Source organism: Drosophila biarmipes, chromosome 2R (genome assembly GCF_025231255.1).
Source record: "Drosophila biarmipes strain raj3 chromosome 2R, RU_DBia_V1.1, whole genome shotgun sequence".
In the NCBI taxonomy this organism is placed as follows: domain Eukaryota; kingdom Metazoa; phylum Arthropoda; class Insecta; order Diptera; family Drosophilidae; genus Drosophila; species Drosophila biarmipes.
This window is the reverse complement of record NC_066615.1, coordinates 14,483,729-14,506,855: the sequence shown is the minus strand read 5'-3', so window position 1 is coordinate 14,506,855 and position 23,127 is coordinate 14,483,729. Positions and strand designations below refer to the sequence as shown.

At 42.8% G+C, this 23,127-nt stretch overlaps 3 protein-coding genes across 3 annotated transcripts; 1 reads left to right on the top strand and 2 right to left on the bottom strand.

Moving 5' to 3' along the window:
* Positions 1-285: 285 nt before the first annotated feature.
* LOC108036416 (leucine-rich repeats and immunoglobulin-like domains protein 3) lies at positions 286-21,793 on the top strand. Its single transcript, XM_017112542.3, has 9 exons — positions 286-1,209; positions 15,907-16,976; positions 17,716-17,787; positions 17,850-18,059; positions 18,124-18,267; positions 18,324-19,147; positions 19,211-19,570; positions 19,631-19,912; positions 19,971-21,793. Exons 2-9 carry the CDS (start codon positions 16,030-16,032, stop codon positions 21,107-21,109), a joined length of 3,978 nt encoding a protein of 1,325 aa, XP_016968031.1. The 5' UTR covers positions 286-1,209; positions 15,907-16,029; the 3' UTR covers positions 21,110-21,793.
* Positions 8,195-9,967, bottom strand: LOC108036413 (uncharacterized). Its single transcript, XM_017112540.3, has one exon. It carries the CDS (start codon positions 9,909-9,911, stop codon positions 8,370-8,372), a length of 1,542 nt encoding a protein of 513 aa, XP_016968029.1. The 5' UTR covers positions 9,912-9,967; the 3' UTR covers positions 8,195-8,369.
* Positions 21,748-23,042, bottom strand: LOC108036415 (splicing factor YJU2). Its single transcript, XM_017112541.3, has 3 exons — positions 22,937-23,042; positions 22,314-22,882; positions 21,748-22,255 (listed from the first exon to the last, which is right to left on the bottom strand). The coding sequence occupies exons 1-3, from the start codon at positions 22,958-22,960 to the stop codon at positions 21,871-21,873; spliced, it is 978 nt and encodes a 325-aa protein (XP_016968030.1). The 5' UTR covers positions 22,961-23,042; the 3' UTR covers positions 21,748-21,870.
* Positions 23,043-23,127: the final 85 nt, after the last annotated feature.

Genomic DNA, 23,127 nt, shown 5'->3' with positions numbered 1-23,127 from the left:
TGTGTAATGAAGAAAACCGTTGAAATACAGGTATTTTGCAGCACTGCTACAATAAACGTTCTATTATCAATCCAGATATAAGTTGTAACCTTTAATAAAACCTGAATTAATTTTTAAGTATTTATATTTAAATTTTATACAAATTTTTTATTGTTGTATATTTATCTAAAATCATTACTTAAATAAACTGATATATGCATACTTTTTTACAGATTATTTAGTGCGTTTTTGCTGGGCTTATTTTAGGACATTTTCGATCGGGGCATTAGTCGACCTTCAGTCAACGGTCACTCTGCGTCCAATTTTCAATCCAATTTTCGGCCGTCGCAGGTCGTCGTGCGCGTTGTTGCTGCAATCAATTAATTGAAAACAAGAACGGGACTCATAACTTTGGCAAACGATCAAGATCAAAGCGTGCGCCGTACCTTTGCACACTTAATTCGAGTCGGTTAAGTGGCAGTCGCAGTCGCAGCTGGATAATCCACAACAGTTCTAACGCGCGCGACAGAGATAGCGATAGCGTGTGTGTGGAGCATAAAATCTCGGCAATAACAAAAAACATACATATGCTTGTGGTTACGACTGAAGCGCAGACGAGCCTTTGTTGAATGCGCGCCTGATAAGTGAACAAATCGCGGGTTTGGAAAACAAAACTGCGGAGGCAGCAAACAAAATAGCAACAATTACCCCCTCCTGCATCGCCCCCTCAGCCCCCCTGGAAAATCACGCACTCTTGTTGTCAATGGGTGCGCGGCTGTGTGGGTGAGCGCGTGCGTGCGTGTGTGTGTGTGTGTGAGCTTGCCGCCACCGCAATTGAGGAAAAATGCACCCATACCAAGGCGGCAAATAAAAATAATCTCTGATTGTGTGTGTGGAGCAGTGACGTCGCCGAGAATCGAACGTGTTAAAGTGACGAATAAACAAGAAGCGGGAACAGGAATAGGAATCGGCATCGTCGAAACTCATCACATCTCATCGCGAGCGATAGACAAACAGAACAGAACAGAACAGACAGCCGAGCATTTGTGCATTTCCCTCGCACATACGCCTGCGAGTGTGTTGTGTACACTCGGCGAGTGTACGTAATAGTTTGCCGCCGCAGACACTAAGGCTCTCCACTCCGTCCCTGTCGCTCTCGCCCCCGCCGCACCCGTCTCACTCGCGCCCGCTTGTTTACACCAACGCCCACCTCCCGCCCACTCAGAAAAGGTGAGTAAGTGCCGCATTCCGCCGCCTAATTAAGTTACAAATTGACTTTGCCAAATTGCAGTTGAGGTCTTCTTTCAGGTTTACCATATAGGAAATTTAAACTATATAGTTTTTAATATGGTATAAATACTATTTAGTAGAATATGTACTTAGGGTTATGGGGTTCTATTCTCATTTAATATTGCTAAAAAACATCTTCAAACTATTAAGATATTCTTAAGACACATTTTACAATTTTATAGCTTTCGTTCGTTGGAATAGAGAATAATCTATACTGATCTTCAAATTAGTGATCTCTAAATTATAAAAATTTAATTAAAAATTGAATTAAATTTCCTTAAAAAAGAAACTGTCGAAATAATATAATCATTATATTATCATTTACCATGATATGATGTAAAAAAATCGATTAGAAATCATCTCAAAAGTAAATATGAAGGTCTATTATAGGTACAAATCATAGACTTTAACTAAAACAGATGATTTGATATATTTTACATTAAAGATCACAGCTTTATATTATCTGAAGGAGTTTAAACTCTTACGAACGGCAGGCCCAATATTTCCAGTATGCCTTCGAGGAAAAGTTGGAGTTTGAAAACTTCGACTGTTTATCTGTGTTTCTATTCTCAACTCCTGAGGCACCCAGCGGGGCCTATGCAAAAGATGAATGATATACAGCGCGCCATGTTAGATGATAAATGGCGCGCTATATTAAATGATTTATCTCGCTGGCTCCCCCGAAGCCCTCGCTCGAGTTCATTGTGCCCTCAGTTCGTCTGCCTCGCCGCCCCCTCGAATGCTAATCTGTGGTATCTCTCAGATACATTCAGATTTGTGGCGTAGATTTGACTCGGAGGTAAATGGTACTTGGTAAATGGCTGGCAGCGCAGCACACGCGCCTATTGGGCCTCAGAGATCGCCACAAAAGAACCCGGACAATTTAAGACTGGAAACGGAGAACTAATTTCCATCAATCAAGTTGGAAACTTAAAGAATACTGACAGATACATCATGAAATTGTATAGGAAACGATTTCGTTTTGGGCAAGGGAAAAGGAAAGAAGTTCGATTTACCTTAAGCCACAACTAATAGGTACTTAGGGAAAACCTTCTATTAAATGGAACCCACCCACCAGCACTCTGAGATTTTACCCACACCAGTATCTGGCGGATATCCCCCATATTTCCATTCCGTTTCTATCCACAATTTATTCCCATGCTGAGTCAACTGCCATTTCCTCAATGGCACAATTTGAAGCTTGATTTTTATGCCATTCGTATCTGTTCGTTAGCTTTTCGCTGGAACTAATCGTGGATTATAAAAGCGTTCCAGCAGCAATTTCTAAAAAATGTTTTTACATTCTGCTTTATTGTTTTCGCGCTGTGCCAGTTATTCCTCGCCCTGTTGGTTTGTGCTATTGAATCGCTGCCATTTTTCCAGATTCTGCCTTTTCCGTTTTCTAATTAGTTATAATTACACTTAATGCAATTTAGTTGTGAGGCTCTGTTTCTGTGCTGTGCCCACATTCGTGAGCTCCTCAGATGGCTGGGGTTCGTGCCGTTTCCATTTTTCCATTTTGCATTTATACATTTTAACATTGATGGGGGATTTTATGATTAGTGCAACTAGTTCGTGTTGCTGCATCTGACTGGTTGGCTCTGGTTCGCTCTTTCTGTTACAAGGGCCGTCTAAAGTCATCGGGATTGGGCACACAAAGCCCCATCGGACACCAGGCGTTGATGCAATTTGTATTTGTAAGATTCTACTTGGCCCGATAAGTGAGTCGGGGCAGCAGGAATTTCCCCCACTCATTGGTTTCGGTCTCTTCGGCCTCTGGAGGGAGGAAAGAATCGAGATTATTTGGTCATAAGGCGTTCCTCATCGTTTTTGCACTAATAGTTATTGAGATAAACCTACTTTGCATATTGCATTAAAAAATATTTTTAAGAGTAGGGTGGGATAGGGTTCTATGACGTTTTTATATTTTTATAGTCAACTTTAATAAAAGTTTAATTTATTTTTATAGTTCATTATTATGGATTTCATATTATGATGCCCAGAATAATAAAATACAACTTAGGTTTGTAATTATATTTATATTTTATGATGTTATATCATATTACATTATGCCATTCTATGCTATTTTATTTCTGCAAAGATGGTCTTTGATTTTATTTTTACAGTCAAGTATAGTTGGGTTATTTTTGCAATATTTTATATTGTGCGTTTTATTTTTAAGTTCTAGGATGATCTTATTAAAATCAAAGGATTTCCGAAGAACTTCAAACCTCTGTAGATTTATAGCATATAAGCTCTCCATACTTCGTTTTCGCTTTGAAGTGAACACCTAGAAAATGGCAATATCAGCAGAAACAAGTACTAGCAGAAGGCAGAGTGGATCCAAGGCTTAGATTCTGTACCTGAGCATAATATATTATTAAGAAGCACCGGCAAAGCAGGAGCGAGGTGTGAATTCTAGCTAAATTCAGTATCACCTCCGCATCATATGCATATGAGCTGCAATTTCAGCCGTAGATTATATCAGGTGGTCTCATAAATAAATGCATTTAATGCTCCGTTGGTTCGCACGGAAAGAGGGGTTCCTTTGGGTTCCTGGGCTGGGTTTTCGATTGGGCCTGGCTGGGTTGGCTCTGGATTGGAGTTGGTGTTGCTGCTGGCCCTGAGGGACCTGCAATTGCCGCAGATGGCAAACCGAAGCCGAGAGACTTGACCATGGCATGTCGCTTGTCTCACGAAAGCATCTCGCCATGATGGAGAGTCAGTCGGTGGAGTTGGTCGAGGAAGCCACACCGGCCGGCTCCTCATCATTAGCAATTTGAAATGCACTCGAAGTGTGGAGCGCGAGATCGGTGATGCCGGGCTGCGAGTGTATCCAATTATTTCAGCATTTTATGGCGTAAATTTCCTTAAACCCAAACCATTTTTCAACTGAAACGAATCGGAGGGGGCAGCAGAAAGAAGAGGAGCCCGGGGAGGAATTCTGGCAGAATCCCCAGAAAGGAGAGGAGCAAAGCTCCACGGCAGCTACAAATCTTAAAAAGGCATCAAGATTATTGCACAGAAAAATTCTTTTCTTCACACCTCGACCAGACAACCCAACGTCGTCGTCGTCGTCTCTGCTCCTCAAAGGTCTGGCATGGAAAAAAACGAAATAAACGAAACAAAAAATGGACAGAATAAGAAGCTCAAAGAATTAAATGCGACTTCAAAGAAAGGTAAAACGGCTACAGCAAAAACAACAACAGCAGCAGCAAGCGGAGCACGGACAAGAAATATGGTCAAAACGAAGCTACGAGGGCCAACACCACCGACAATGGACATCATGTGCAACAACAATAAAAACCAATTTAAGCCGACGACCAAGCGAGCGGCTTGAAGTGTGTGGCAGGAGTGTGGGGCATACACCAAGGAGTGCAGAGAGAGAAACTAAGAAGGCTACGCCCCAACAAACAGACATTTCGACTGTAAACAGATGGACATCTGACGATATAATAATCTAAGTTCTGGCCCTATCAATAGGATTTTTGGTATGTGAGCTTTAACTAAAACAACAAAGGTTATGCCGCCAACCCGAAGTGTCTACCCTTTAAAATGATAGAGATCTCATAGCCTAATTTTAATATTATTAGTGCCGTTTTGGTCTTATCGATATGAATTTTGGTATGTGGGATTTAATTAAAATAAGAAAGGCAAAGCAGCAAAGCCGATTTGTCTGCATTTTAAACTTAAGAAAATCTGAGAGTTTTAGATCCATATTATTATCATAATATTTTGAAATTTCATGAAAATTGCATGACACTGCCTGGATTTATCATTATATGTGGTTTTCCGTAGTTTCTCTCAGTGCACATATAGTGTGGCTTGAGGAGGATTCCTCGTGGGCTTACCTTCTTGTCGGCTTTCGTTTAACTGACGTCCCAAACACCCGAGGAGCAACAACAACCAAGGCAACGCATACACACAATCAGTTTCAGAAATCAGATTCGGTTCGAAGTTGAATAGTTTTGCTGCTCGGGATTATGTTTGTACGTGTGTCTTGTATCTACGTGCATGCGGGGTATCTTTGTCGCTGCCCCGATCTATGCTGGCCATTATCTGTTTTGTGTGTGCGCTACGTGCACAGCTGTGACTTTGAATTGGGGATTTCTCCTGGGTTTTCGCCCTGGCTGGGATCACTTTTCAGAGGAGAGAAAAATAAAAACATATACTCAACATGTCAAATGTCGATTTTTCCGAAAAGGGTTTTTCGGTTATATGCAAATGAGAACTAGTTTTGTGTCATAGTGTTGACAGTGTTAAGAGATCTTAAAGATAGGGTCGATACAGGACGCCCCCATTTAAATAAGTTCACATTTATATTGACCTTAATGAAACCCTTATTTTACGGACCACTTTGGGTGAAATAATGCTATTATTGCTTAGAAAGGCAGTTATTTTATTTCCACCATGATAGATTGTAATTTTTAAACGTGTTTAGGTTTAGTTCCCTCTTGGTGGAGATTATGTTACTGTTTTTTTTTTGACCATGACAGATTATAATTTTTGAAAAGATTTTGTATTCATTTCGGGTTGTTTCCATTTATTTCTGTTTAGGGAATACCTATTGTACCCTTCTTTTTCAGCTACTCCCATTCATAGAACATAAACTGTCCTGATGAATAGTTTTTTTTAAGACCTACTCTGATTTTTTTCAAAGAGACTTCAAAAATAACAATATCGAAAAAGTCAAGATCATGATCTATTATCCCATTATGGCTTATCCCAAGTACTTTTCACCTTTCCCACACAAGCGCACACCCTCGTAGTTCCCAAAGTGGCAGAGACTGCAATCCGCTCGAAAGAACTGAGAGGAAAACCCGAAGCGAATCCCAATCAAAAAAACCTTCCTTGCCAGAAACAGATGCTCCGTTCTAACACGCACACACAGGGAACACTTCGCAGATACATATATACATTTGACCGATCATATCCAGTAACAATGCTAGTGAAATCCCAGAATCTCCTCCTCCGGCTGCCCTGCTCCGTCTTTGGAAAACGAGGCCCAATCCAGTTCTCTGCCGTTGTTTTCCTGCCATGCAGCTCAGCGCTCCCTGCAGATCTTGAGTTGATTTCGTTTTGGCTCTTGGTTCCTGGAGCTCTTTTCAGAATTTCGCTTCGTGCTGTGCCGTTGCCGTTGCCTTTTGTGTTTTTATTTTTTCTTCACACCTTCGAAAAGGCAGCCAAACTGAAATTTCAACGTTGACTGGAAATCCAATTCAATTCCCAATGGCGGCCCACTGCGCAGGAGACTGTGTGGGAGCGAGACGGCGCAGTGGAGGCAAGGAGCGAGCGAGATGCACACAGTCCGGGCGGGGGAGGGGGAGGTCGATTCTTCCCACAGCCGGTTTTTGGTGTTGGTGTCGCGCTTGGTTTTCTCACTCGGCCCGATCCGGAGCTGCTGGCCTTTGTATTTCGTAGGCCGCGTTCTGGGACCGCGCCGACGTCGACGTCGACTGACAGCTCCCAAGCCCTGCGTTCTTTATTATTTTGTTTTTGTACTTTAAATCTCTTTTTTTTTGGTACCAGGTACTCGTGGGGTATGTTGTGGGGGTCAAAAGTGATAGCATCCAATTCGGTAATATATCTCAAGTGACTCTAAAACAAAAAAAAGCACTGTTTTTAAAAGTATAATCCATCAAAAAGCAAACTCTATCTCACTATTCTTATATCGATCATATTGAACATTAGGAACCATAGGAGAGATCTAACTAAGCTATAATACATTTTTAGATCATTTAAAAAAAAAACTCTATTAAAAAAACACTCTATTAAATAGTAAGAACCATAAAATATAAAAGGATCTTAACTAACTCATCTTAATTAATATTATATAATATAATAGCGTATAAGAACAAAAATCTTCTGTTATTTATCATATTAAAATATATAACTATCATAAATTCAAGGATCTCAAGTAATATATCAGATCATAACTCATTATCAGGAAAAGTACACCTACAGATAAAATACTTTTGATACCATAGTATAATCTAAAAAATCCAAAGTTTCAAGCTTTAAAATGTAGATTATTTTAAAGATCCTATCTAATACACCACGTAGTACAATGATATTATAGTTATCTTACGTTTTGCCGAGGCAAAGAGAAGCAAACTACAAACATCAATTATCATATCTTTTCCATTATAAACTGATTACAGGGCACTATAAGGTCGATTTCATGCCCGATTCGCTATGTGTAGGACTGCTTTGGCAGGATCGGTTTTATTTTCTCCCGTTTCGTTAAGATCTCTTGACAGTCGCTGGCTCAATGTGCGCATTTTTCCTTCTTTCTCGCCCGATTTTATTTTTTCCCATTTTGCTGCCTGAATGGAATACAATTTGACATGCTTGGGATTTTCATGAGAGCACAAAAAATCGGAAATTATTGCCGCCGCAGATTAATTTTGAATGCGCTGCTTGAGCTCCTCCTGCGGCTTTCTGCTTTTATCTGATACTCAGATACCCAGATACTCGAATGTACGAGCAGCTTAAGTCTCGGGGATTACAAGTTGCCGTTTTGGTTCAAGGTGAGAGATCGGGACGGTGGCTTTGAGGTGCCCGAGTGCCTCCATCGTGACACTATCTGGAAATACGTGTACTTTGTTAGTCCGGCGAGGCCTCGCAAGTTTGACAAACACAGTAATGGCGTACAAAACTGTGGTATCACAGTATCTGGAGGGGTGAGTTTGTTTATCAACGGCCTGATAAGCGCGCATTTCGGAAGCCCCACTGCTTGTGTGACTGCCACGGGTAAAATTGTGCAAGTTCGTCACTCGTTCTGAGGTGATATCACCTCCGATGAACACAGCGAAAAGGCTTTTCTGGGAACTCAATTGATGCAGGATAAGATTAGTGCAGCAAAATTGGAGCAGGGTACTGAAAAAATCGTACAAAAATTAACCCCCTTTCAATAACAAGTACATTTCTTTGTGGTTAAAATGAAATATAAAGATTTATATGTTGATATTTGAAATTATTAAATTTACATTGCATTGACAAAGGTATTAGATACACATATAAATCTGAAAGATGAATGTTTTTTCACAGCAATTTTGTAATATTATATTATAAGAAGGTTGGTTCATAATGGCTTGCATTTATCTGTGTTTCCCATTAAGTCTCTTGAGATCCTTGGGTAGGGGTTTCTCAATTTCTGCTGCTCTACTAGGTCCCTTCGTTCCCAATAGCCTACGACTCTTTTGCTGCTGCGACTTTTTCTGTTTCTTCCGGAAAGAACAACCCACACTCATATCCTCTGAAAGATCTCCAAGCTTATAAAGTCTTCCGTTTATTTCGGCACACTCCATGTACGTAGTCGAAAATGGTTTGGGAACAATAGGGTTTTTGCATTTGAAACATGTCAGAAGTCCCAGGTTCTCAGGTGGCTCCTGGGTTCTGGGTTTGGGCACCTTTCTCGGCTTTGATTCTTCTTCACTCTTTTTTAAATTGCTTTCTAATTCTTTTCTGCGTTTGATTTCTGCAATCCGCGCACTACTACGTAATACTATTGGAGGTTCGTGAACCACTTTCTGAATCCCTATTTTTTTCCAATCAACTACTTTTGAATCTCTTAATGTTGGTACTACATCTTGTGAATCTTCAGCCTTGTTGTTTCCCGAATTCTTCTTAGATTTCCCTAATTGAGGTCGTCCTGCTGTGCCCAATATTTTGCGTCTATTTTGGCGTTTCTGTTTTTGCTGCTTCTTTTGAATAGCAATACCCACAGCCATGTTGCCGGAAATTTCATTTAGTTTAGTATCCTGTTTGTTGGGTCGACTGCTTTCAGGTCTACGCTTCCCTAGATTCTCAAGTTCTGCTTTCTCTGGCAACGCCAAAAGTCTTTCCTTTTGATTTTTTATGCGCTCAGAGCGACGAAGTTCTGGTTTTTCATTCGTCGCCGTAGAATCCTTCTGGGATTTTCCAACTCGATAGGATCTGGGAGGCTTGTATTCCACGTCCTTCAATGTATCCCTTTGTCCATAACGCTTTCTATTTAAGTTGGCGTTCTTTTCGGCCATTTCTTTCTTCTCATCAGATTCTTCTAGATCTCCAACCATCGAGTTGTTCCTTTTCTTCTTGGGACGTCCTGGTCTACGAGCTCTAGTAGTTCCCAAGGTATTCTCATCAGCTTCTAAAGGATCTAAAACCATAGAGTTGTTCGTAGTTTTCTTGGGACGTCCTGGTTTAAGAGGTCTGGCAGTTCCTAGGTTCTTTTTAGGCGGCTTATGCTGTAGCCTCTGCATAATACTGACCTTTTTCATGGCATCGGTCAGATCTTTCAGTCTGTAAAGCCTTCCATTTATACTTACGCATTCAAAGTACTTTGGGACCAACTTTACAGATTTGCACTTGCGCTTGGTAGTTGTTACACGCCTTGTGGATCTACTAGTCTTAGATTTGAGGGGATCCTTGGTATTCTGCAAATAGCTCATCATGGCTTTTATCTTCTTTTTTTCCATTTTGTCCTTAATCCTTTGGCTTCTACGAAGAACTCGCGGTTCTTCACTAGCTTTCGAGGTATCTTTAATGGGGAGCATTGCAGCAGGCTCTTCAAACGCGAATCTATCTGTATTTATATTTGTGTCTGAATTTGGTGTTGAAAACTCATTGCTTTGTATTTTGTTGTATACTTCGTTCATATCTTTTGTAGTATATTGTCACTTGTCTGTAATATATTTCTAAATAAGTTCTCACCCTTGTTTGGTTGAGATACTAATTTCAAAGGTTCCTATGTTTTTGGCTAACAACTATTTTTGTTGTTTTAGAAAAAGCACTATTAAATAAGAAATGTCCCTTCAATAAAGAATGTTATAGAGTAGTAATAATGTTATTTATTATTTAAAAATATTATAGTTAGTCCTGAGATATTTAGATTTTCGGGGCGAATTCATATTCACCTGACTGCTGGCCACCACACCCCAAGTAAAATAGATATGCCTAGGATATGATATTTGGCATATGATATCACACACTTCGTTCTTATCGTTGGACAGCAACAACAAAGGTTATAGAGCAACAATAACAACAACAAAAGCTTTTGTTGCGCTTTATTTATTCTTTATTTATGTGCCTTAGACCAATCAAGCAAAACGGTTTATCATTGAAGCGATAAAAAAGACGTTAATTTATTATGCACACATACCGGGAAAAGCGAAAAGACATATAAAGAAACCGGCCGGAGCAGAAGAAAATAATAATAATAACAATAAATGTTTACTAATTGCGCAAAATTGAACTTGAAAATGTGAAATGAGTGAATACACGAGTCAACAAACTTATTGGATGAGTTCTTTGTGTGCTTGTCCGTTTCTTTAGCACAGGGAACCGTTATTGGTCTGTGGAAACAGTGTTAGACAGGGACTTTTGAGGCATAGGAAAGTGCTGAAAAAGATTTAAAGCGTTGAATATTAATAAAATAGGGACGTTTGAGGCCTTAACAAGTGTTGAAAAAGATATAAAGCTTAAACATGAATAGCATTTATTGTTATAATGCTGCTTTTAATATATTATTATAAAGAAATTGTATATTGTAAAGACTATCTCATAATTTGTTTAAATATTTAAGTTTATTAAAGTAGTATCCATTAAAGTTGTAAAGTACTCGTCATAAATTGTTTTTTTTATTTATTTATTATGATTTTTCCGCTGGAAGAGCAGCTCAAGTGAGTACTGCATTTCGGTCGAGTTAACAGGAAACTCGGTTCATTTTGGTTGGATTAACAGCAGAAGTTGGCCTGCAGCCGAACAAAGCGCGCAATTTTAACTCTATTTTTTAGTTATTTAATTAGCGGACCCGGGCTGAGAGAGGCTGGGGCTGTGGCTGAATAATAAACACATATACATGCGGGTATAGAACGACGTCTGTGGTATCTAGAGTGGAAAATTAATGGCTACAAAATTAAATTTATTTTTGCAAAAAAAAGCAGAAAAAACAGAAGAGAGGCAAAAACAGCAACAACAAGAACAACGAACCTGGGCTGCCAGACAGCCTGGCAATTTTGTTTCTTATTGGATTTTTATTCGAGCCCGCGCGCGTGTTTGTGTGTGAGTGTGTGCGAATTTATGTTGCTATTTGCGTCGCGGTGACTGCGCTGCCCACTGTGCGCTGCCCCTTATCATGGGTTCTTGTTGTTGCTCTCCCCGTTGTTGTTATTGTTCTCGTTTCTAGTTGGCTGCTGGCACGTTACCTAATTAGTTGCCGCAGACAGCGCGACGTTTTTACCTTTTAACGCTGTACGCGACAGACACACTTGCATTTACATTTACGTGTGTGCGGCGGTTGCTTTGACGTAACACATTACGGCGACGGCAGCGCCGACGTTGACGTCGACTGCGCGCCATTTCCGTTCTCTGCCCACGCACATTACGCACATCACCACAGCGGCAGAGCGGAGGCAGCGCAGCCGCCAGGCAGCAGCCGAGGAAACTCAGCAGAAAGATAGAAATTCAGATACAAATGCAAGGACCACAAGCAAACACGCGACAAAGCGCAGCTTAACGTTTTCGTTTTGTCTTCCTCTTGCTTCTGCATTTTGGCTTTGTCTTGCTAACGGTCACAGTGGGTCAAAATATTAAAAAACCCTTTACTTTTGGAATTCTTAAAAAACACTTAAAGATTGTTTCATTTAACATTTAACCTTAGAAGTAAATTTAGTACTGAAAAAGGAGAACAAATTTTAGACCATGATATTTTTAAACCTTCCTGAAAAGTATTTTAATAAATAGAAAATATTATAATTTTTTGTATACCTTTAATTTTACTAAATAACATACATTTTTAAGAAATTTGATTTTTTAACGTCTAAATATTGTGAAAAAAGCAAAAGATCATAAAGTACAACAGTTTATAGTATATCATTTAATGTTTTCCACTCTCCGGTTAAATACTTAAAAATGGTGAGGTACACTCAAAGAAAAACTGTCATCCTTTATTCTTCTTATAGACTTAAGTCATGGTTTCATTTAAAATACAGGAATGTCTTATTTAGTTCTCTTACTTAGGATAAATTGAACTATATTAAGTAACCTTAAGCTTCCACAGCTCACATTCGAGATATTCGCCCAAAATCACCCGCATTCTACCCACTGTGCCGTGGGTTTTGGCAGCATCGCATCGCTTGTGTTGCAGCTGCTCGGCGACCCGCCTCACCCCACCCCGCCCACTGCTTGCCACACGGCCACCTCCACCCCCACACCCATTTTTCACCTCAATTTTCCGACCGCCCACTGCTTGAGCTTTGGTTGTTTTTTGCCTTTTGACTCTGTTTTTTCTTGAATTGCCTTTTCTTTTTGGCCATTTTTTTTTGTTAAATATACACGCCAACGACTGCGAGAAGAAAAAACACTTGAGCAAATGCAACAGTCAGCTTACTCACAATAACATTGTATATGGTATATTTTTATTCGTTTGGCAAAGGTAATAAGCAAGAGAGATAGAAAAAACCAAACACAAGTCAGACAAAATCATTTGGGCGAACCGAAAACGCTTTCGTAAAGAAAAAACAAAAAAAAACCAAGACAAAAAGCTGTGGGCGACAACAACAAGTCGAGTGAGAAAAGGCAATACGAAACTACCAATTTAAATGTTAAAATCCGAATCGACGGCTGAGCCAAAAGCCACTAAAAACTAAGTCAAATACAAAGTGCAGCCAAGGCATTTAGTGAAGTAAAATGCTAATAAAGAAGTAGGTATCTAGCCAAATGCACAGATACGATAATTATATAAACAACGAAAACTGATTGTCGATGCCGTTCTTAATGATCATCGGAAGATACACACGTTGATCATTACTATTTGGGGCTGCGCATAGACTTGTGTGTGTAGCATAAACATATGTGTGGATGGAACTGGGGACCATTGTATACACACATATCAATGGGTGTATTATCATATCATCATCGGCAACGGACAGGCGACAACGTCGACATTTTGTCGTTTTTATAAGAAGACAATACCCGGGGCCGAGAGCGTTATCTAATAAATTGTGAGGGAGTTGACAACGGACGGCTGACAATAAAAAAAAACCAATCGACCGAACACTGAAAAATTAAACAAAAACAAGCCACGAAATCTGCATTCGATCGTAAATTTTGTTGTTGTCTGTTAGCTGTCCGAAAATGAGTTCAGAGTGAAAGCCCCCAAGAGATGGTTTCGGGCGGCGTGGGTTTTTCCCTCAAATCTCCCCAGCCACACGGCTTTAACCTTCTTCGGTGTAAAAACAGAACCCGGCCTTATCGATATGCGAATTAGCCGACGATTATGCATGCAAATCGATTCAAAATGGTGGCACATCGGTGGGCAGAGGAAATTAGCGCTCTCTGCTGATTGGTGTGTGAAAACTGATCCACCAGATCGGAAGATAGGCCCCAGATAGTGATTTAATGGCCCGCATCGTGCTTAGGATGCTCCCCGGGCTCTTCAAAGTGCTGATCGATAGGTGCGAAATGGGACTTATTATGCGAATGATGATCGATAGGCTTAGTTCCGCTTGATTTGGCCAATTTGGAAGCTTTGTGATGGATCAAATTTATCAAAATCAACCCATGACTGAATTAGAAAATAATTAAGGTAATTCCAATCGCAGAGATCTTAATATTTCTTTAATTTCAATTGTCATGACCATAGTCATGCATGACTTTTATGAAATTATATATCTTTTTACCAAATGAAAGCATTTACAAGTAACCAAGTTATAGAGAAAAGGAAAATGATTCTCTATTTTTGCGTTTCTGAGCCCAATAGTTAAGTTCTCTATCTCTTTAATGAATGTTTACCCTTTGAAACTAATCCTAACCTAAATGTACACATACATAAAGTGACCAATTTCCCGAATCCCAAGGCAAACCCTTTGATCGGTTTAAGCTTTTGCCCACCCCAAACGAACCCCTTTCTCTGAAGCAGGCACTTGCCCAGCCAAATATTTACCCCCAACGATCTGGACAAATATCAACAGATATAAACGTTTCCCCTCTGTAGATACCGCGATCGAAGACAGTGCAAACCTATTGATTAGATTATTGCAGAGGGCTGTAAAGGAATAAAAAAACTCCAAATGTAGAACGGGAAACTTGCGACAATCTCGAGATACGGATAGGCAGTTGGGAGCAGTACTTCGACTCGAAATTGGGGCCAAGTCTTCGCCCTCGTCTTCGTGTTCGACTGAAACTAATCAAAGCCTCTTCAGTTCGGACACTTGAGGTTTTCCCTGGCCAGCGACGAGTGTAAAATGGTGTAGTTTACTATATATAGACAAGGCGAGTGCGGCAGACATGGAGCTGCATCTTGTGGCTGTGAGAAATGTGGAGAAAACTCTTTGAAGAAAATCTTGAGACCAAAGTAAGCGGCTGCTGGTGCTCTTTTTATTTGATTTCATTACGGTTTGGTTTTTGTTTTTCCGCTGCCTCCGTTTGCGTGTTACTAAATTTGGTTGTCTGGGCATCCGAGGCGTGTGTGTACTCGCCTTGGCATCGCTGTGTTTGTGCCCGACCATTTTTAGTAGCCCTGTCTATATATGTAGCGCACTAGATGGTATTATGGTATGCCAAGTCTGCGGAGCTGCGGTAATTGCCGACCGTTTTCTTTAACTCGCTGCCAGCTGCCCTTTTTTGTGGGTGTCTCTGTGCGAGCTCGTTGGTGGGAAAGTGCTCCAGTCAGCATCATTTGCGGTTCGGTCCGGTCCGGTCCGGCCCGGTCGTTCGTATCCGGAACGGACACCAAAAAGGTGATAGCGGCCACAAACTGCGCAGCATCCGTTCTTTATCTCCCCGCCGTACTGTCACCGAATTTAGCAAAATGCGAACGCCGCGAGCTTTGGACCCATCGCACTCACCCAACGCCCTCTGCATTTATGTGGAAAATAAACAAAATATAAAGCATAAAAAATAAAATGGAAACTGCACACGCTGCACAATTCTGGAGCAGCAAGATGAAGACATTACGTCTGATTCTGATTTCTGAATTCCGAGTGTGAATGTGGGGGCCTCTCGTCGCATGACGATGATGATGTTTTGCTTTGCTCGCCTTTATTTTGTTTTGTTTGCATTATAAAATCGTTGGCTCAGCGCGTTTTTTCGCACAAAACATCCGGTCGTATTTTAATTTAATGAGTATAAATTCTCCGCTCGGCCAGAGACACTGGCACTTTCTGTACAATTATTATTTATATATTAATAAAGCGTGCGAGAATATACACTTTTGCGGTTTTATGGTGGGAAAAGCAAGGTATACAAAATGGTGTTAAAAGGTTTTTTGTACTTATTTGCAATTAAAATGTACCTTTTAAAAATCATGCGTTTTTAAGGAGATTTAGATAGGTAACATAATGAGAAGTTAAAACAAAACAGACGGAATATTTACATATTCTTATTCATAAGCTATATTTAAACTGAATTAAAAAACAACTATCTGTATAATAATGAAGAAAAAAATATATATATTATAATATATGTATTAAATCAAAGAAAGTAGATAAGAAAGATTTTCCCTCTTTGAAAATCGAAATTGTTATCTTCTTATAACATAACTTATTATCAGCTATTGTATACCACTTAATAAAATTGTTTTAAAGTTATATTAAGTATAAAATAAAATATTGTATAATTTAAAGCATCGTCTGCATTCTCCCTTTTTTTAAGGCACTATGCACGGGACGATCGCGGAGTGTTCCGCTGACGGAAGAGGCTTTCCAACACTGGCGGACGCCGAGTGACATTCGTAGGAAGTAACGGCGCTTTCTTAATGCCGCTTGAAAATTGGAAATGGAAATCAACGAATTTAACAAAAGCCGCAAAATGCACGTTTCGGCCATAAAAGGCCGTCGACCGAGGGATGCAGGGGCAGAGGCAAATGCAAATGATGATAGCACCATGGTCATTAGTAATCATCGAATATGCAACATGAAAACCAGCAGTAGGAGCAGCGAGCTAACGAGCGGCGATGGCAATGGCAGATTTTTAATGTCATGGCGACGTCGTCGGCGATACAGCCACAACTTTGCAGCAGCGAGTCGCAATAATGATAATTGCAATTATTCTACAACCAATGATTTCAATAAAATCAATAAATTGCTGCTAATTACGTACATGCTGCTGATAACAGCGGCCACAATTTGTCAAAGCGCCGCCCAGTCGTCGTCATCATCGAACGGAGGAGGAGGTGGCGTCGGCGGAGGAGGAGGATCTGGCTCCAATGGGGCTTCCCCCCTGAGTGCGTTCCTCAAGTCCGGTGGTGCCTCCTACAATCAACAGCTGCCGCAACAGCAACTCTTTGCCATGCTGACCAGAAACGGAGGGGGATCGTCATCGGGATCGGGATCAGTTCCTGGCTCTGGCGGTGGCAACCGGGGGTATGCCAACGCTAGACAGCACTTCATGGCCCTCAGCGAAGATGACTCGGATGCCGACGTGGACGAGGAGGATATGGCTGCATTGCACTACCCCTTAGCTGCCTCGCATCCCCCGGTTGGGGGCCAGGGCTACTCCTCCCTCCAATCTGGATCACTGGAGACCAGTGGATTCGTCTCCGACGACGGCGGTCAGTATGAGCAGGCCCAGAAGGCCCTGGAGGCGGCTGCAGCGGCGGCCAAGGCTAACAACAAGTACAACATCGACTGCCCCAAGGACTGCAAGTGCCTCAATGTCCTCTTTGACTGCGACAAACTGCATCTGGAACGGGTACCCGTCTTGCCCAGCTATGTGCAAACGCTGTAAGTATATAAGTAAAGCTAACAAAAATGGGCGATTACAATTAAAGATATCAGAAAACACCATAATTAAACTCAAAAATAATGTTTTTTCAAAGATAAATCTTTAAAAAAGTTATTTCATGTCGATATGAACAATGGTTTTAATTAATTTGGTTTCTCGACTATTATTTAATAAAATATTATTTTTTTATTTTCCTTTTAAAGCTTGGGCTTATCGCCCGTTTTCCTAAACATTTTTCATCTTACGATAAACAAACTAAACTTAGGTATACTTTTACCACAGATGTAAAAAGACACTTCCAACAGCTTACCCCATTTTCAATAAGCCTAAGCTACAAATAGCTCAAATTCTATATGTATGTAATATATTTGTTTTACCATCAGCAAAAATGAGGCTAATGCTTCGTTTGAAAAGTTCGACATTATTTAAATCCACAAATTCCTGGGGGATGAAAATGGCAAGCCACCCCCCACGGAGATACTATGCGAATATAAATTACAGAGTGGCACAACCCTCAACATCGACATTTGCCCTTAATTTTCCTTTATTTTCCGTCTTTTTCGGGGGGTTGCGATTTTATCGTTGCGCTTTTAATCAATTTAATGCACAGCTAAATTATGCAAACGCCGTTCGTTCGCTATCAGTGGCTTTGCATCAATAATTGTGGCTTAATTGAGGTGCCTTCGACAAGCCAAGGATTTTATAAATGCAATCAATTAATTTTTATCTTTTCACTAGGCATCTGGCTAACAACAAACTGAACGACACCACCGTCCTGGAGATTCGCAATCTGTCCAATTTGACCAAATTGTAAGTACAGATTGAGATTATTAAATGTGATATATAATTATTTGAATTTATATATATTTTAGATCTTTGAAGCGGAATTTATTGGAGGTCATACCCAAATTCATGGGACTAACTGGGCTGAAGCACTTGGTTTTGGCCAACAATCATATAACCAGCATCTCCAGAGAGGCTTTAGCAGCTTTGCCCTCGCTAAGAACGCTAGATCTATCCAGGAATCAGTTGCATACCATCGAGGTCAACTCTTTTCCAAAGCCGAATAGCCTAGTTCATTTGTAAGTGGTTTGGATAAGCTACAATTTGAGTCAATGTTTAATGTTTGTTTTTTTTAATCCATAGAATACTCAGTTTTAATGAGATAACCAATGTAAACGAGCATTCGTTTGCGGCCTTGAATAACCTCACGGACTTGGAACTGAATAACAATCGCCTCAGCGCTCTGCCCATAGGGATTTTCGAAAATTTAAACCGACTAAAGAAGCTGTAAGATGTTTAAGAACTGGCTATGACACCTCTCTAACCCCCACACCTTTTTGCAGAGCCCTCAACTTTAACCAACTGGAGATCAACTGGTCCACGTTCCGCGGCCTGGGGGCGATGAAGAACCTCCAACTGAAGTCCAATAAAATTCGGGCGCTGCAGGACGGCGTATTCCATGTGATGCATAACATCGAGACCATTGATCTGGCCATGAACCAGATCAGTTCACTTTCCCGCCAGGGTCTCTTCAACCTGACCAAGCTGCGGCACCTGAACCTCTCGTTCAATGCCATTCACCGCATCGAGGTGGACACCTGGGAGTTCACGCAGTCGCTGGAGGTGCTGGATCTCTCTAGCAATGCCATCAACGAGTTTAAGCCCCAGCACTTGGACTGCCTGCATCGCCTAAAAACCCTGAATCTGGCCCACAACCGGCTGCAATATCTGCAGGAGAACACCTTCGACTGTGTGAAGAATCTGGAGGAGTTGAATCTGCGACGCAATCGCCTGTCCTGGATCATCGAGGACCAGAGTGCGGCGGCTCCGTTCAAGGCTCTGCGCAAGCTGCGACGCTTGGATTTGCACGGCAATAATCTGAAGCAGATCAGCAGCAAGGCAATGAGTGGCCTGAACAACCTGGAGATACTCAATCTTGGCTCCAATGCCCTGGCCAGCATCCAGCTCAATGCCTTTGAGCACATGCTGCGTCTCAACAAGTTGGTTTTCAAATCGCTCAACTTCATCTGCGACTGCGATTTGATTTGGTTCCAGCAGTGGCTGAAGAACCGCTTCCCGCAGCAGGCGGAGCACGCGGTCTGTGGCTATCCAGAGCATCTACTAGATCGCCAGCTGAAGTCCCTCAGCAGCTCGGAGTTGGTGTGCGGTAAGCTTTAGATACACACACACGATATATAAAAAACTTATATATTACCCTTTCATCTTTTAGTGGATTCGCCGAAACCGAGTGTGGAGCAGGAACCGGACAACATGCTGGCCGTGAATGGGGCCAACATCACTCTGGAGTGCATTGCCAGTTCTCCGACGGCGGCATCGCTGGCCGCCGCCGATGAGCTGAAGATCAAGTGGCGCCACGACAACCAGCATGTCCAGGAGCGACCGGGTGAGCTGCATGACGGCGCCAGTACGGAGACGCAGATCCGCCACGACCTGACCACCAATCAGACCTCTATCTATGGCTATCTAAGGCTCACAAATGTGACCTTCGAGAGCGCCGGACGCTATCAGTGCGTGGTATCGAATGCCTTTGGCACCACCTATGCACAGAAGTTTAAGATATCTATAGGAAGTAGGTTTATACTACAACTTAAGCATCTATTTGTACTAATTCACATCCTTGTTTACACAGTTCATCCTACCTTCCTGCAAGTGCCCTCGAATCTTACTTTGGATGCCGGAGAAACTGCTCGACTGGTGTGTTCGGCCAGCGGTGATCCCACGCCTGAAATAGCTCTGCAAAAGTTCGGAGGCAGTGAATTCCCAGCGGCCACCGAACGTCGGCTTCAGGTCATCCGCGAGGAGAACGCCTTTCTGATCACTAACGCCAAGCTCAGCGATTCCGGGATCTACACCTGCACAGCCTTGAGTGCTGCGGGCGAGATAAAGGTCAATGCCACGCTGGTGGTGAATGGTAAATTGTTTGATCCATTTTATTAGGAATTCTACTAATACTTTCCTTCTTCATGCAGATAAACCGCAGCCCAGCATTCCCCTGGTGCACCAGGAAGTGGTTGTGGGTCGCACCTGTGTGCTGCAGTGTCTTAGTGAAACGGCCAATGCAGATTTTGAGCTAGAGCATCCGCATCGTGAGTGGTTCAAGGAGAACAAACCGATACATATATCGCCAACGGCTCCAGACGGAGATCGCTACTATTTTTCGGATAACAAGGAGCTGCTCATCATTCTGAATGCCCAGTCCAATGATGCCGGTCACTTCCGTTGTGAGATCACGGACAACTCGCGCACTTTCACGCTCCAATCGGAGTTGGTGGTGGTCAAGGAGAATCTCAATTGGGACGTCCTGCTGATGGGCATAATTCTGCTAACTGTCACCTGTGTCGTGGTGGACTGCTGCATCATCTGGTGCACGCTACGCTACCAAAAGAGGAAGCTGCGCATGAGCCTGGCTGCCGAGAGGTTGGCGGCGCGCACGCAGGCCAGTCTGCACTCCACCCTGGACAAGGATCAGACGCAACTGACCACGCTGAATCGAACGCAGCTAAGACCACACCAGTCGCAGCTGGTCCTCGATGGCATTGGCACGCAGCAGCAGACGCAGTTGAGGCCGCGCAGCCTGGCAGATCTGGGCTGTGCCAATGGCGAGGCTACCCACAGTCGCCTCATCGTGACCACGACGCCTTCGTACGAGCAGCGCTGCCTGGAGCAGGGCCTGACCCTTAGCTATTTGCAGCAGGCGGACTTGGAGGCCCAGCAGGATCATCTGTCCAGCAAGGACTCGGGCACCGGCTCGGACGCGGCCGTGAAGCGCAGCCTGGAGGACTTTGTGGTGGCCATGCCAAGGCACAAGCATCACACGGACGACGAGGAGGAGGAGGATGAAGAGAACGATCTGCAGTACGCGCCGTCCAGGGCTCTCGGCAACTCCGAGTACGATGACATGGACCTGTACGAGCTGAATCATGTGGCAGCAGAGCAGCAGCAATTCCTGCAGAACAACAATCACAACTACGACGGTGGCGGGGGTGGTGGCGATGCCGTTGGTGCGGGCGATGCTGTGGTGCCCAAGGTGCTGCCCCGCAAGTGCAGCGCCGGAGCCAGCGGCACCAGCTACAACGGCATCCAAAAGTGCACCACGGTGGACATTTGAAGGGAGGAGGCCCAAACCAAATGAGCAGGATGATCAGGATCAAATACCAAAAAAACTGGAGGCTGCACCACCCGGTAGCACCCACCCGCAACCCGCCCCCAAAACGAACAAAGACTGTTTAACTCGTAATTATAATTTGTAGACGGTGGACCAGACTTTTTGACTGGCCACGACCGCAGAGCAGGCGGCCTTATCGATGCCTTTCGCTATAAGGAAATAGGACAGCTAGAGAAACATACCAGTGTCTTCGTAATTTATGAAATTAATCGTTAGAATCGATTTTGTAGTACCGTGTAACACCTAATATCTGATAATCCGTATCGTATATGTATATTTATAATTTTCTTTCGCTTGTGATATTATTTATTATTTTGTTGCCCGATTGTTTTAGGCGTAACATATTCACCTCTGTATATATCACTTAGAGTTTAATTGTAGTTCGGTACCTAGTTGCGTAAGTCGAAGCACACTCGTTGATCAAATGGTTGCCAGGAAATCGGCTATGACAGCTCGAAAGGGAGTGGAGTGTACCTTTAATGGATATTTTGCAGTTACTTTTGCTTTTAATTACTTTTCGGTTGAATTTGAATTAGTTTTGCCTTATGATTGGCCTTGACAAAGTATGAAAGGAAACGATATAAAACAAAGTCAAAATATTTAATAAAAAGATGCATTATTCCAACACGTGCTTGGTGTATTTCTATTGGTATAGTATCATTACTCATTTTTATGTTTTTTAAATGCTTCAGGTAAATGCTTGGTCAGTTGGAATCCTCGGAGCTATCGCTGTAGGCAGCCAAGAGCGAAAGACCAGCTGGAGCGCCAGCTGGCGGATTGGCAGCTTTAGTTTCGGCGGGGGCAGATGATGCTGAGGTCGAGGTGGCTGTTGGCTTGGGTTCGTTGGGAGTTGCTACCGTGGTTGCCCTTGGCTTGACCAGTACCAGGGGTGTCTTCCTTTTAACCAGCGGCTGTGAGGACGATACTTTACTGGACAAGTTGGCGGAAAAACTCAGCGTGCTGGACTTGGCCTGCTTGGGTGGCGGAGGTGCGGGCAGCAAATCCACTGGCTCCTCTTTGACTTCCTCAATGATTTCCTCGGCCACAACTCGAGAGCCGCCTTCGGCTTTGTTCTTGAAGTTGACAGATCTAAAAGATGGGAATGCCGTTAAGGGAAGTGTTTACGGGAAAACCCAAAGGAACCCACTTGATAAACTCCTCGTCCTCGCGCTCCTCCCGCTCCAGACGCTCCCTTTCCGTCTCCACCGTGTTGTACTGCTGCAGCAGTGTGTTGTAGTCCACCGTCTGCTGGCGCCTGTTCAGATCTCGCAACTCCTCCAAGCTCTCGATCATCTCGATCTCGTTGCGCGACTGCTGGGTACGGTTCTCGAGCAGCTTCATCGGATTGTTGGCCTCCTCCTCGCGCAGCTCCTGCTCCTCGCGGCGTGCCTGCTCCTCGGCCAGCTTGAGGGCCATGAAGTTCCGGGTGGCCCCCGCCTCGATCTCGTAGTCCGTGTTCTGCGGATCCGTCTTGAAGGAGATCTCCTGCAGGCAGCGGGTGCACTTGATGTAGAACCGGTAGATCCTGATGCCCAGGTAGGTCTCGTTGTCCACGTCCTCCTTGCGGGCGTTGAACTTCTTGCCCTTGTAGATGTACTCGCCGCAGGTTTTGCAGCGCATGTTGAAAGGAGCCATCAATCGCACAGTGTACTGCCGGTTCTTGGCCAACTTCATGCGCGGAATCTTCGACGGATCGAAGTCCGGGGGGTAGTATTTCTGCAAGGGATGTGCTTAGCCGGTGGCTTCCAGTTTTCTTCATTGTTTACTTACGTTCAAGACTTTGCGCTCGGACATTTTGCGGCGTAAGAAGTATTTTCACCGAAATAAATAAAACTATTTACTATTGCTATACTATCGAAGTACGAGTTTTACAACACTAGAGGGGGCCGACAAAGTGTTGTAAAACATGTTATTTCAGCTGATGCTGCTATACAGTTGTCTCGCTCTTACTGTTTTCAAGT

Bases quoted from the DNA above. Each gene is read 5' to 3' on its own strand.
- LOC108036415 (XM_017112541.3), bottom strand. From the start codon at position 22,960: ATGTCCGAGCGCAAAGTCTTGAAC. The intron at 22,883-22,936 runs GTAAGTAAACAA...CATCCCTTGCAG, and splicing joins CCGAGCGCAAAGTCTTGAAC to AAATACTACCCCCCGGACTT. The intron at 22,256-22,313 runs GTGGGTTCCTTT...CCCATCTTTTAG, and splicing joins GAGGACGAGGAGTTTATCAA to ATCTGTCAACTTCAAGAACA.
- LOC108036413 (XM_017112540.3), bottom strand. From the start codon at position 9,911: ATGAACGAAGTATACAACAAAATACAAAGCAATGAGTTTTCAACACCA.
- LOC108036416 (XM_017112542.3), top strand. From the start codon at position 16,030: ATGGAAATCAACGAATTTAACAAAAGCCGCAAAATGCACGTTTCGGCC. The intron at 17,788-17,849 runs GTAAGTACAGAT...TATATATTTTAG, and splicing joins CTGTCCAATTTGACCAAATT to ATCTTTGAAGCGGAATTTAT. The intron at 19,571-19,630 runs GTAGGTTTATAC...TTGTTTACACAG, and splicing joins GTTTAAGATATCTATAGGAA to TTCATCCTACCTTCCTGCAA.